This window comes from Trachypithecus francoisi, unplaced genomic scaffold, assembly GCF_009764315.1.
Source record: "Trachypithecus francoisi isolate TF-2019V2 unplaced genomic scaffold, Tfra_2.0 Contig01579, whole genome shotgun sequence".
NCBI lineage: Eukaryota > Metazoa > Chordata > Mammalia > Primates > Cercopithecidae > Trachypithecus > Trachypithecus francoisi.
In genome coordinates, this window is record NW_022681442.1 from 27841813 (window position 1) to 27856892 (window position 15080).

Consider the following 15080-nt stretch of genomic DNA (forward strand, 5'->3'; position numbering starts at 1 on the left):
CATTTTAAAAAAAAAAAAAAACAAGAAAATAAACTGATGCTGCTGAAAAGAGAGAAGCAATCGAGCCGTGTAAGGAGTGGACTCCCGTGGTGTTTTGCCAAATGCAGAGCTTTACTCTGTGTCCTGACGCAGGCATTACCCAGAGTGGTGGGCTCTGTGGAGGATGACCGTTTCAAAGCAGAGGGTCTGAGCACAGTCTGCCTGGGCCCCCTCCTGTGCCACTTGTATGTGCAAAGACCAGACTTGTGCCCACCGTATCTGAGTGGAGGTCTCAGAGACACACAATGCAGCCACCCTCTCCCTTGTCTACACTGGCACCATTGGCCATGATGACACTTGGTGCTAAGTGGTAGCTCATGTCATGGCCCCCAGAAAATGGTCTTGAGGGGTAGGAGCTGGAGACTGCAGGACAGTTTAGGACTGGAAAAGGGGAAGCTAGCAGGGTTAACTGATGACAAAACCTGAATGGCTCTTCAGCACCTCATTACTAGTCCCACCTGACCCAGGTACCCACTACCCCAGCCCTTTTCTGCGTGCCATTTCTGTAGATCTGCTCTCAGCCAGCTCACTGACCCCTGGTTTACAGAATGGCACGGTTGGGGGGGACTGAGGCCAGCTCAGCTGATATCCTCCAGGGACCTGCATAGTTCCAGCAGCCCCGCAGGGCAATGCTTCCTGCCACTTGCCCCAGAACCTGAGGGCTAGAAAGTCATGCTCATTTCAGCCCTTCTCCAACCTGAAGCCTTCAGAACCCTCTGAGCTCACCTGAGCTCTATTAAAAAGTCTCAATCAGATTGATTGATAGATCAGACAAATGAATTCACTGGTGATGGTGCTGTTTAGTTAGAGCTGTTAACAGTTAGAGCTGGAAGAAACTTCAAAATGTCTCAAACCTGGATTTGCCCCAGCTGTGTTCCACAGGGTGTCACTAGGAGTTGCTTGGAAAATCAGCACCACGGTCAAATAACTGTGGGTAACGCTAGAGGCAGGAGGGAGTGGATCAGGGCATAGGCTCTGGACTCAGCCTGATTCAAAATTTTGCTACTTATGGCTGGACGCCGTGGCTCATGCCTGTAATCCCAACACTTTGAGAGGCTTAGGCAGGTGGATCGCTTGAGGTCAGGAGTTCGAGACCAGCCTAGCCAACTTGGTGAAACCCTGTCTCTACCAAAAATACAAAAAAATAGCCTGGCATGGTGGCACATGCCTGTAAATCCCACCTACTTGGGAGGCTTAGACAGGAGAATTGCTTGAACCCGGGAGGCAGAGGTTGCAGTGAGCTGAGATCACGCCATTGCACTCTAGCCTGGGTGACAGAGTGAGACTTGGTCTCAAAAAAAAAAAAAAAAAAAGCTTTGCTACTTACTAGCTGTGAGGCCTCATGGAATTATATAATCTCTCTGTGCTTTAGTTTCTTCTTTTGTAAAACTAAAATCATGGTCATATTGTCCTCTTAAGAGTTGAAGTGCTGATTAAATGACACAGTCTTACAGGATGTTGTTAGTAGTAGTAAATGCTGGCCTGTACAAAGCTCTACAGGTTTCTTTCCTGCAGGACTTCTCAGAGGCTTTGTGATGGTAACAAACATGGTAATACCCAAGGCCAAGATGGGGGGACCCTTAAGGCAGATTTCACCTGTGCCAACAGAGCTCATTTCACCTCATCAGGGAGTCCTTCCATGAGACATACTTCAGGATTCCATTTTATCTTGGAAGAAATGACAACCAGAGAGGTGAAGTGAGCTGCCTAAGGTCACACAGCAGGTATATAACTGCAGAACTGGAACTGGAATTGACTCCTGTCTCCCATTCCCGTGCTCTTTCGAGTGTGCATCACTGCTTTCTCCTAAGGAATGACGATGGCAGCAATGACACTAATGTTATCACGGCTCACGTTTACTGAGTGTACTCTTTACCAGCCACTGTGCTAGGCTTCTCGTATTCATCTCACTTAACTTCCTAACAGCTAGGTAGGTGCCACATCGCATCCCAGAGCTCAGAGAGGGCAGGTAATGCATCCAGCCTCACACAGCCCATAAATGGCAGAGCCAGGACCCAAACCCGCATCTGCCTGCAGCCCTGAGGTCCTGAGGCTCTGAGGCCCTGACTTTACCATCACATGGCATACATCATGAATGTCTCATGGCAGAATTTTAGACCTAAGCTGGGGTTGCTAACCCTGATATGCCTGTTATCTGGCCCCTACCCTGCTGTTCTCAGAATGGCTGGGCTTGGGGGTGCCCTGGCCCTGGCCATCACCAGCCCAAGCTGCGGGGACTCACTGCTCAGCACCACCCTCTCCTACCAAATGATTTTGGCCAGAGCTGAGCTTTGGCAGTAGCTCTGATGGAAGCTGCTCTGGGCTGAGAGCCTCTTGTCAGCCTGAAATCAGGACGAGCCCTCCACGCGGCTCCCCTCAAGGCTCCCTGTTAAATAAAGATGCCACGGTTGTTCCACCAAAAGGCCTCTTTGTCTGAGGCCCTCATGGCCCACGCGTCCTCTGCCTCCAGAATGTGGGTCTCTGTCGGCATGAAGAGCCCCTCTGTTCCCTGCCAGGGCTGGGTGAGCCGTGGCCGGCCAGGGTCTGCGCTTAGGGTGGATGGCAGCACACTGAGCTGGGAGGGCACTAGCACTCTGGGCCACTGAAACCCTCCCTCTCCCACCCTGTGTCCGTCCCTCTCCCTTTCAGGGTGGTCACTTGGCAATGACTCTCTGCACACAGCTGGGATTCCTGGTAATAGTTTCCTCCTGCCTTCTGCCCATCCCGACCCTATTGGTGCTCCCTCCTGAGGCCCCCTGTCCTCCCTGAATTTCTCTCCCTCCCTCTCACTCCCTGTCTGTCTCTCTCCTTCATCAGTTTTTCAGTTCCTTTTCCTTCTACCTTCCCAAGGAGAACACAACATAGACAGTGTGCGTTAAATGAGAACTTGAACACTCTGGGGGCATGCTCCACCCATCTGACCTTCACAGCTTGGGGCTTGGATTATGCCCCTCTCCTCACTTATGGCTTCACCCCCAGCAGCCTCAGTATCCCCATCATACGTGGAAGCAATGATGTCTACCTTCAGGACAAAATGGGGTGACATGTCATTCGATTTGCTCTCTCTCATCCCTGTAAAACCAGGCACAGCCCCATATGCAGCACACACTGCAAAGCCCTCACTGTTTGGTGGATGACTGGTGGAGTCAAGGGGCCAAGGGCAGGGCCTGACACGTAGCTGCTCATTTAATGTTAATTTTCCTTTTCTGTTTCTTGCCTGTTGATGGAGATGTGTTATGTTAGAGACCCTTGGAAAGCCGTGAACCCTGAAAGGAATGACTGGGAGTTACATCATGCTGTCTTATCTGCTATGGTCTGGTCTTGTCTCATCTTGCCTGGGTGTGGGTTTGGCATCGAGAAGGGCCCATCTTGATAGGATGCCTGGTGCTAGATGGCACACTTGCGTTGTTATCTAACCAGATCAGAGAATAACTAAACCATTACTTTCCTCTTCCTCCATATTATCATTCTATGGATGCAACCTAAGATTATATGTAGGTTTTTTGCCCCACTGTCATGTCCCCTGGCTACTGGATATTGGGCTCATAGACATGGAAACCTTCACTACCTTATCCATTTTTCATTCATTCATTTCTTTAAACAAGTATTAATCAAGTGCCTGCTCTGTCAGGTACTCTACTAGGATCTGGGGACACAGAAGTCAACCGAACGGATTCAAATCCCTGCCTGCAGGGAGCTTACCTTCCAGTGAGTCTTCCCCACCCTCCACGGGTGCCTGCGGGCAGGCCACATGGTCTCCCTGCACCTCCGTCTCCTCACCTGTAGTATGGGGATGGGAATTGCGCCCTCATGAGGATTTCCTGGAACGACACTCGCAGACTCACTGTACTTGGCCCAGGAGCCGCTGGATCCAGGCGTTGCATCTGAAGCTGGTCGTGGTGTGTGAGGTTTCGGGAGGCAGGGGCATGGGACAGGGTCGTGTCTTACACACCAGGGGACTTCTCATCAGGAGTGTCTCACAAGCCCTGCGTTTGTTGACTCCTCCAGTCCTGGGTTTTTCTGTCTTCTCCTGGCTCTAGCCCTTGTCTCCCTGTCCCCCGTCCCTCAGCCCTGCTTTGGCAGTGTTCTCTCCTGTCTGTTTGGACCAAGGGATCCTTCCTTGCCCCAGCATTTCTCCCCATACTAAATTGAGGGGCCCAGAAAGCGGGGCTATAACTGGCCTCACCCTACACCCCCAACCCCTCCATGTCAGACCTGGCCAGGTCAGGGTCCTGCATGCTGGTGTGCAGCATGAACTCTGACTACCTTCTTTTTATTTGATTGTATTGTATTTATTTATTTTTTTGAGACAGAGCCTTTCTCTGTCGCGCAGGCTGGGGTGCAGTGGCGCGATCTCCGCTCACTGCAACCTCCGCCTCCTGGGTTCAAGCAATTACCCTGCCTCAGCCTCCCGAGTAGCCGGCATTACAGGCACCCTCCACCACACCCGGCTAATTTTTGTATTTTTAGTAGAGACAGGGTTTCTCCATGTTGGACAGGCTGGTCTCCAACTCCTGACCTCAAGTGATCTGCCCACCTCGGTGTCCCAAAGTGCTGGGATTACTGGCGTGAGCCACCATGCCTGGCCTAACTCTGACTACCTCCTGACCTAGTACATCACTTTCCAGCTGCAGACTCTCCTCATGCCTGGATGACAAGCGCACAGCTGGCCCACACACTTGCCATGACTACCATTTCCCATAGAATGCCCACTGCTCCTCTCTGCTTATCCAAACCCTGCAAACTCCACTAGCCATGCTCATGCCCACTCTTCTAAGAAACCTTTCCACACTCTTCAGTTTACGTTGTTTCTCCAGGCATCCTCAGCTTGGCCTGAAACAAGGCCCTGCTAGTCATGCCCCAGCCCACCTCCTATGGCCCTTCTCCCTTGCTCTGGGCCCTCAGGCCACACTGGCCTTCATTCATCTCCTGGAACCAACATGCTTGATCACTCTACCTCCACCTTGACCAGTTAATTCTTACCCATCCTTCAGGACTTAGCTTTAAAGAGTCCTTCCTGAAACACTGGCTCCCCATCTTCCACATCTTCTTGGGTTCTATCAAACTCCATCATAGTGCTGTGTTGTCCTTGGCAGCAGTTATCAACTTGTCATGAAATAATTAATTTTGTGGTCAGTGTTTAGGGAGTGTGAATGCCTGGTGCAGCTGGAGCTTGGCTAGTGGGAGACAAGGCTGGGAGGACATGACCTTAGACTGTTGGGTTAGGGATCTTGGACTTACTCTGTGTGCAGAAGGGAATTCCCTCAGGGTTCCAGCAGAATGACTAGCTCCTGAGGACCCTAAGACCCAGGGTTCTAGGGTTCAGTGGTCTTTTTTTTTTTTTGATACGGAGTCTCACTCTTTCGCCCAGGCTGGAATGTAGTGGCCGGATCTCAGCTCACTGCAAGCTCCGCCTCCCGGGTTTATGCCATTCTCCTGCCTCAGCCTCCCGAGTAGCTGGGACCACAGGCGCCCGCCACCTCGCCCGGCTAGTTTTTTGTATTTTTTTTTTTTAGTAGAGACGGGGTTTCACCGTGTTAGCCAGGATGGTCTCGATCTCCTGACCTCATGATCCGCCCGTCTCGGCCTCCCAAAGTGCTGGGATTACAGGCTTGAGTCACCGCGCCCGGCCATTTTTTTTTTTTTTTTTTAAGCTGGCTGACTGGCTGGTTGGATGGTTGGTTGGTTGGTTGGTTGACTGGATGGTTGATGGGTAGGTTGATTGGATAACTGGTTAGAGTTTTTTTGTTGTTGTCTTGTTGGTTTGTTGATTAATTGGCTGGTTGGTTAGTTGGTCAGTTAGTTGGCTGGCTAGTTAGTTGAGAGAAATGGATAGAAGGAAGGAAGGGAGGGAGGGAGGGAGGGAAGGAGGGAGGAAGGAAGGAAGGAAGGAAGGAAGTTTAGTTGTTTCATTCGTTATTTGATTGGTTGATTTGTTGATTAGTTTTCTGGGTGGACATGTGGGTGGCTGGTCGACCATGTCTTCCATGGCACAGTTCTTGATCCTCTCTGTCACTGTTGGTGCAAGGTGACACTGTCTTGGTTTCCCTGTTCCCAAGTTCATCACACCTAATGCCCTTTCTTCCTGTCTTTCCACAGGCACTTGTCCGGCTGCCCCCACACATTTCACAGTGTGACGAAGTCTTCCGGTTCTTTGAGGCTCGACCTGAGGATGTCAACCCTCCAAAAGAGTAAGTAATAGCTCAGGCCTCTCCCGTGTGCTAGGGAGGCATGGGCTAAAGCGGTGGTCAGCCCAGGGAGGCTGAGGCTGTGGGAACACAAGCAGAAGGAGAGCTAGCAGGGCCAGCCGAGCTAAAGAACAGTGGTCCAAAGGAATGGGGGGCATTATTCCCCAGGTTCCTAGTGTCAGAGCCCACTCTTCATTTTCCTTTACCCCAGGGCTGCAAAGTGAGAGTGTCTCTGCATTTGTGGAGCAGATTTTCCTACAAACTCTTTCTGATTCACAGGGTTATTACAAGGAGCAGATGAGATAACAGAAAATATAATGGACATGCCATTGAGACTGCTCAGGGCTAGCACAGTCCTTGCTCTTTGCTGTTACGGCTGCAGAGCTCCCAGCGCGCACTGCCCAGGCTGAAAACTCACCTGCCGAATAACAGCAGTCCTGGGCTGCTCCAACAGATTTTATAATCATCATAAAAAATCATAATGAATTTACCCAGTGTCTTTTATGATAGGCATTATCATATTCAGTAGTCCTATTTACAGAGGAGGAAACCATGGCTTGGTGAGGTCAGGTGCTTCTCCCCCAAAGTCATGCAGATGGTTTGACAGGAGACAGGCCAAGACCTGAACCTAAGTCTGTAGTTCCTCGTGGCCCAGTGCTGGCTAATGTTTCCATGTTTGGAGAGAAGCGGGGAACCATGCAGGTCTTTTTTCTCTCTGAAACTGAGATGCTCTGGGCTGGTGGTCAAGATGGCCCACCCAACCATGCTGGTTTCTCACACACAGGATCCAACTCCATCCAGATGGCCATGCTCTCTTGCTCAGAGCGTTCTGCTCACCTACAGTCCCCAGCATAGGTTCTCATTGGAGAGAAAAATCCAGTTCCCACCTAGGAGCTGGTGGGCAGAAGGCAAGGAGGGGTGTTGGGTAAGAGAGAGGGTTGGGGAGAGGATTTAAGGGGATGATGATGAATCACCTCACTCCATGGCTATCCCCTGGAAGCTTCAAGTACCAGATGGGTGAGAGAGAGGCAGATGGGGTGGCTATGACAGAGGGAAAGGAGAGAGTAGGACACAGAAACTCTCTGGGCCAGGTGGGGAGAGGCAGGTGGAAACTGGTGATGGGGAGGAGAAAGCCTGAAGATGAGGGTGGGCATTGCATGGCTCTGGAGGTGCCATCCACACTGCACTTTCTGTGACTGTGCCCATGAGGTTGTAGAGTGTGTGGCCTGCACACCCACACATGGCAGTCCTGCCTAAAGGGACCCTTCTCTCTTCATGCTTGCTAAAAGACTAATAGCCTGAAATGGCATGGGCATGTTGAGGGAGGAAAATGCAGCTCCAAGGCCCACCTGGCCTAGCAAAGGCCATCTTCATTGATGGCTGCCTCAGGCAAGAAGCAAGCACTGTGAACCATCAGGAGCTTATCAGTAACTTGATTCACAGTGTGAAGCAGTGGAAAGCCACAAGGTATAGGATGCAAGGTCTTGAGTTCACATCCCAGTTCTGCTGCTACTAGCTGTGTGATGTCCAGGCAGATCCCTCATAATTTCCCCAAGCTTCTCTGTGGTCCCTAGTGGCTCAGTGCTGGCCGAAGTTTCTACATTTAGAGAGGAACGGGGATGAATCTTAAATTCAGCTGAAAAAAAAAAAAAGATGCTAGGCATAGTGGCTCACACCTGTAATCCTAGCACTTTGGGAGGCCAAGGCAGGTGGATTTCTTGAGCCCAAGAGTTCAAGAGCAGCCCTGGCAACATAGCGAGACCTTGTCTCTACAAAAAATAAAAATTTAAAATTTAAAAAGAAAGAAAGAATAGTGAGAAATAGGGAACCATCTGTAAAAAGGGAATAGTGATGAAACCCTGTTCTTGCTACCTCCAAGGGTTATTCATGAAACTCAGATGATGAGAGGTAGGAGAGGTTTGCACCAGGGCTTGTATATTCTTTTTTTTTTTTTTTTTTTTTTTTTGAGACAGAGTCTCGCTCTGTCGCCCAGGCTGGAGTGATCTCGGTTCACTGCAACCTTCACCTCCCCAGGTTCAAGCAATTCCCTTACTTCAGCCTCCCTACTAGCTGGGATTACAGGCATATGCCACCACACCCAACTAATTTTTGTATTTTTAGTAGAGACGGGGTTTCACCATGTTGGCCAGGTTGGTCTTGAACTCCTAAGTTCAAGTGATCTGCCTGCCTCAGCCTCCTAAAGTGCTGGGATTACAGGCATAAGCAACCGCGCCCGGCCAGGGCTTGTATATTCTTATCCCCACTTTACAGATTAGAAAACAGGAGCTCACAGCTAGAGCGGGAATTTAACCGAGAACTTCCAGGTTGCAGGCAGAGGCCCACACTCTTCTGTTTCTCCTGCCTGCTTCGCTGTGTGGTCCTGAAGCTCCTCAGTTTCTCCTTTCTGTCCCCGCCTCTCTGCGCTCCTGCCCCTTCCTTCTTTATCCTTGCCTTGCCTCAGGGCAAGAGAAGGCTCTGAGCCTGGCAGCAGTATCCCTGGGTCCTCACCTGACCCTGCCCGTGCCCAGCTGTGATGTTCTCTCCAAGCCTCTCATTCTCTGTCCTTGCATGGGGAGAGAGGAGATGCTCCTCCCTAGGTGGGTGGCTGTTGGAATCCCCCGTGATCGTGTGCCCTGCCATGGGGGAAAAGGATCAGGATCATTGACGGTGGAGGCAGCAAGTGTATCGCCACAAAAGCAGCTGACCCCGCCTGTGATCCATGCCTCCAAACCTGCTCTTTGCTGGTCAGCTGAATCCATCGGCCTCACTTCATTCATGGCATTAAGTTAGCCTTTTACCCACCTCTAGGAGGCCCTTGAGGAACAGTGGAAACCAGGCTCAGTGAGAGTCTTGGCTATTGGTGAGGCAGCAGGCCATGGCTTTGTGGGGTCAGGCTCTGGGGTCAGGCCCTGCCACTTAAGGCTCGGTGATCTTTGGCCATTTGCTCAACGTCTCTGCATTTCTGTTTCCCTGAAACGAGATAATGCAGAACTCATGAGTTGGTCAAGAGGGTTTACTCAAATAACCTGGCCAGGTGCTACTGGTGCACAGGAAGTGCTCCACACCTGTGTTCACAGAAGGCTGGGGAACAGAATGAAATGTGTGCACGCTCCGCCCCTGCCTGACTTTTGCAGGGAGGGGCTGTGAAGCATTTGGCCGCTCTGCCACCAGGCCAGCAGGGGTTATCTGCCTCTTTCTTGAGGTGGTATTGGCTACGTGGGCCAGTTCACCACTGGTCTGGCAAGTTATGGGCCTGGGAACAGGAATGCCTCCAGCCCCAGGACAGGTCTGAGGCTCAGGAAGTGAGCTCAGCTGTGGCCAGGCAGTTCTGAGCGGCTTCCCCTCCCCTGGCCCGGCCCATCTCTGCTCCGCCTCCAGGACCCACCAAGAGAGACCTGTGTTCCACTGCAGAGTGTGCCTGTCACAAAAGAGCCAGACTTTGCCCGTGACCCTCGGCTGACAGGCTGCCAATGTGTGAGCCTGCAACTCCTCCCACTCCGGCTGCTTGGACCTTCCCAGGCCACTGTGCGCCTCCCTTCCCTCCAGCCTAGAACATAAACACAGGATCGAGTAACAGCATATTTTGACTCTGGGGCGACTGTGGAGTGGCTTATCAAATTATCAAAGCCGGTGGATTTAATTGGAATTTTGCAGATAACCCCTGGCTTCTTTCAAGTGTGCTGCTGCAGGGTCCATTGAGAATTCACAGGGGCTGGGGCGGGGGACCGTCTTCCCTTTCCATCTTCCAGAGAAGACAAGGTCTGTCATAGCCCAGATTCAGTGTGGGAGGTGGGCAACAGGCCTAAGCACCTCGGCTTTGATCCCAGGCCACTCGCTGGCTTCTGCAGGCGGAAAGCCAGGCCCATCTCCAGTCGGCTAGCCGTTGCTCTTCCAGACCACTGGCCCTGCACAGAAAGGATGTTCTTCATGGACACCTTTGATGAGCTTGGCACAGAGCAGCCATGGTGGTTTTGCCTCCTCATGCGGCATCCGCAGGAAGGTTAATGGGATTTGTGCCCTTATGAAAGAGGCTCCAGCAAGGCCCTTGCCCCTTCCATTATGTGAGGACACAGCATTTGCCCCTTCTGCCATGGGAGGACACAGCTGGAGTGCACCATCTGTGGGGAACCAGGCTTCACTGGACACCAAATCTGCTGACGCCTTGATCTTGGACTTTCCAGCCTCCAGAACTGTGAGCAATAAATTTCTGTTGTTAAGAAATTACCTAGTGTGACCGGGTGTGGTGGCTCAGACCTGTAATCCCAGCACTTTGGAAGGCCAAGGCGGGTGGATCACCTGAGGTCAGGACTTTGAGATCAGCCTGGCCAACATGGCAAAACCCCATTTCTGATAAAAATATAAAAATTAGCCAGGCATGGTGGCACGTGCCCGTAATCCCAGCTACTCGTGAGGCTGAGACAGGAGAATAGCTTGAACCCAGAAGGCAGAGGTTGCAGTGAGCTGAGATCGCGCCACTGCAGTCCAGCTGGGTGACAGAGCAAGACTCCATCTCAAAAAAAAAAAAAGCAAATGAAATGACCTAGTGTAAGGTACTTTGCTATAACAGCCTGAATGGACTAAGACACTTGCTGTTTTTACTGTTGGTCCCTGCCACTGAAACACAGGCTCCAGGAGAGCGTGAACTTGTCTTTGTTCTGTTCACAGAACAAAGCTGTATCCCCAGCACCCAGAACAGTGCCTGTCCCAGAGCAGGGTCTCAGAGGGTCTCTGTTGAGTGAATAATTGTTGTCATTCAGTCCTCACTATGGTCTTACATGGTAAGTGTGACTGTGACATGATTTTACCAAGGAGCTGAAGGCTCAGGGACGTGAAGCAGTTCACCCAACTGGCAGATGCAGGGCCAAGATCCAAGCCAGGCAGGCTGGCCCCGGACCTACGGTTCTAACCACAGCCCTGACCCAACCCATCACTCGGCTCACACCCACTATGCCTTCCCAACCTCCTCAGCAGCACCCCTCCCCACCCCCACCCCAGCCAGAGCAGGTGGGTGCCAACCTCAGCCCATTCGATGTTATCCTTTGAGGATGGTGTGTGTCTTAGTCTGTTCAGGCTGCTGGAACAGAATACCACAGCCTGGGTGGCTTATAAATAACAGAAATAAATTTCCCACAGTTCTTATGAAAGAGGCTGGCAAGCGCTAAACCAAGGCACCAGCAGATGCAGTGTCTGGTGAGGGCCTGCTTCCTGGTTCAGAGATAGTTGTCTTTACCCTGGTGGACAGGGAAACAAGCTCTCTGGGTTCTCTTTTATAAGGCACTGATCTCATTCATGAGGGCCGGTCACCATGGCCTAATCGGCTCCTACTCCATCACCTTGGGCATTAGGATTTAACATATGAGTTTAGGTGAGACACAAACATTTGGTCTCTAGCAGTGTGTTCTTGGAAAGCCAGCAGTTGAATAGGGGTGTGTGTGTGTGTGTGTGTGTGTGTGTGTCCTGACTGGAGGGAGGGAGGGGAGCACAAAGGCAAAGGAAGAGAAAGGAAGAGTGTTTGCCTTATTGTATTGGTCCCCTCCTCTGTACTCTACATAATGCTTATTTAAATACTCATTTAAATATTAGGCTGCCCGCAAAGGTGGTGTTATTATCCCCATTTAGCAGATGGGGAAGTGAAGTTGCTGGCAGTTACCTGGCTTCCCCAGGCCATGCAGCCAAGTGGGGAGGCAGGCCTTGGAGCCTGAGTGCAGTTCTGTTAGGCCCCTCCAGCTCCCCCAGCCCCCAGCCCTTTGCCCAGCAGTCATGAGGGGTCAATGGGCAGGGGTGGGCAAGAGAAGCTTGATGTAGTTTCTTGGTCTTTCCTGTGTGAATTTCTGGGGAGCCATGTGACAGCTTGGGATGAGGAGACCCTTGGTCACCAAATCCTAAAGAAAGCAGATAAAGACATGCTCTTGGCCCTGTGCAGTGGCTTACACCTGTATTCCCAGCACTTCAGGAGGTCAAGGCGGGAGGATTGCTTGAGATCAGGAGTTTGAGACCAGCCTGAGCAACATAGTGAGACCCCCATCTCTACAAAAAAAAAGAAAGAAAGAAAAAAAATGAGCCAGGCATGGGTGGCACACACCTGTGGTCCCCGCTACTCAGGAGGCTGAGGCAGGAGGATTGCTTAAGCCCAGGAGTTTGAGGTTACAGTGATCTATGATTGCGCCACTGCACTCCGGCCTGGGCAACAGAGACAGACCCTGTATCTTAAAAAAAAAAAAAAAATCACACACATGGAAGCCACACCAAGAGACACCCTCCGTAGTAGCTGAGATAACCCGGCTGTGAGCATGACCTGCCTCCTGGCACAGTGTCCTGCGGCCACTTTACTGACTCAGCTCCCCCTTGCTTTGCTCTGCCTGATCTCCTGAGAATCCCTTGCTTCCACAGGCAAGGCCTCTCACCTCCAGATGCAGTCCTCCCATATGGTGTCAACAAGGGCAAACAGGAGCTAAAGGCAGGCCCAAGCTGGCCCGGCAGGACTCACCACGTGGTCAACTGCGTGACCCAGAAATGCCTCTTTGTGTTCCATTTTAAATTCTCATCCAATGGAAATAAGGAATCTAAAAGTCTTTAAAACGAACACTAGGAACTCTGTCTGCAGATCCCCAGGAGGATGCAGTTCTGGTGGGAGAAATATCTGACTATAGGGCCCTGGGACCCACCTTTGCGTCTCTGCAGCCTCCTGGCCCAGTGGTCATGCCCTCATTCTTTTCTTAGCTTGTCTCCAGCCTCCATGCCCTGCCCCATGGTTCCCTCTACCAGGAGCACCCTCCCCTCCTCCCCACTTGCTCTGGGACTGCATCCTACTCTGTCTTCAGACTCAGCTTGAGCTTCTCTTCCAGAAAGCCCTCCCTAGAGCTGGCAGCCTGGCAGCCTTGGGATCTGCTTGTGAATCTTTCCCCACCAAGGAACCCACGAATCTCTGGACCCCCAGGACCTGGCACCTAGTAATTGTTGGGTGATTGCCCAACTGTGCCAAAATAAAGCCAGGCCATTTAAGAGAGTTGTACATTGAACTGCCCACCTCAGGGGAGCAGAGCCAGGAGGATTCTCAGCCTCTCCAGAGTCAGGGGGCCAGGGGTCAGAGACCAGCTCTGCCACTTGCCTCAGGCAAGTTGCAAGGCCTGTGTGTGCCTCAGTTTCCTTTACCTGTAGAGTGGGAATCGTCGCTGCCTCCGAAGGTAGATGTTAGGATGATGCTTTAGCACACATAAAGTGCCGAACAAACCTGGCATGGTGTCAGCACTGCCAAGGCCAGTGTTTGCTGTCCCCATCATGGTGGCCCCAGGTGGGAGGGCACAGCAGCAGCAGGCCCCACATCACTTCCCCCCATATACACACACAAGTTCTCCACTTCTGGAGATGCAAGGCTGCCTTTGCAAACTCAGGGCTGAGGTTGCAGCCTCCTTGACCACTGCTGGTGGTCCAAGCTTGTGGGCAGGGTGGGCACACATGCCTTTGGTGCACCCGTATCACAGAGGGGGAAACAGGCCAGGGCTGAGCTGATCTGCCCTGCTCTTGTCACTTACTTAGTATCCTTCTTCTCAGGCCTCTTACCAGCCCACTGGCCTGGGTACCACCTCTTACCCACTATGGGACACATAGTGGGCCCACACAGTGGGTAGACGGTCACCTCCCACTTCCTGCTCTCGGCCTGGGCTTGTTTCTTCCTGCTGAAGCCAGCCAGAATCCTGGTTAAATTCTTGACATTGCATGGGAGGAGCAGAGAGCCCTGCTAAACTGGTTTCTGTTCTTCAGCCCAGGGCCACAGAGTCACCCTCTGTTGTACAGTAGAACAATGCCCCAATGTTCCAAGGGACCTGGGGTGAGAGGCGGATGGGCCAAGGCCAGGCCAGAACCATCCCTGCCTCAGCCTGCCCGTCAGGGGCCCGCAACACTCCCCAGGGGGCAGAGTCCACCCCCAGTATCCCTGCCTCCTGCAGGGAACCCCAGGGCAGGCCAAAGGGGAGGCCATCCTGTGGGAGGGCTGCTCCAGCCAGAGCACAGGTTTGGGAACTGGGCCGGGCTGGTTCAGGTGGCAGAGGGGCTGGCTTAGGATGCTGAGGGAGGCTGCCAGGGAAGGAGGGCCAGGGCAGAAGCAGGTGCTGCTTGGGGCCTGGGGTGGGAGGAGGTCAGACTGGAGAAAACGCTCTCCTCTGCATGGCTTTCTCACCCTGTCCTCCCATTTGTATTTTGGGGATGGTTGTTTCATCTCGGACTGCATGGTAACATGGTGGGGAGTCCAGTGAGGGGACAGAGGTTGTTGCTGCCATTCACCTGGGAGAAGCAGAGCCCAGGAGGACAGACGGACTCTGCCAGCCCTGCCTCGGGGTCCCAGTAGGAAGACGAGGGCCAAGGTGGTGTGTGTGGCAGTGCAGCCGGAATAGCACTGAGAATGTGGGGCGTCTCCTCCGGGAGCCCCACGTCCCCAGTTGAATGCCAGGTCTGGCCTGTTCGGGAAGGCAGGGCGACTGCTCGGCTTGTGTCTGGCTGCCAGCCTCTTGAGTTAGAGTCCAGGCTTTCCAGCTCACCAGCAGCATTGCTGTGGGTTGACGGTGTGGCCTTCCATTCTCTGTAAGTCACACGGAGTTACTGCTCCTGCACTGGGGAGAATGAATTGGGATGATGTGTGTGGATCACAAACTGGGCACTGAGTCATACACCCTCCTACTCCCCTCCCTTTCCTGGGAGGCAAATGGAAGGTTGTGGACAGAGCACTGGAGCGTCTCCACAGCAGCCTTCCTTCACTCTGCAGGTAGTTATTGAGTGCCAGCTGTATGCCAGGGACCGCATAGGCTAATCACCTCAAGAGTTAAAGCTGAAATTGTGAATTGAGTTAAATTAACTGCA

The 15080-nt window shown here is 52.3% G+C and overlaps 1 protein-coding gene across 2 annotated transcripts in view; it reads left to right on the forward strand.

The window, feature by feature from the left end:
• Window positions 1-15080, forward strand: part of SH3PXD2A (SH3 and PX domains 2A) — a 261353-nt gene that overhangs the window by 127027 nt on the left and 119246 nt on the right. For both annotated transcript variants that reach the window (XM_033183812.1, XM_033183820.1), the window contains exon 5: window positions 6139-6230. In XM_033183812.1, the coding sequence (XP_033039703.1) occupies window positions 6139-6230 (92 nt within the window). The remainder of the gene's footprint in view (window positions 1-6138; window positions 6231-15080) is intronic.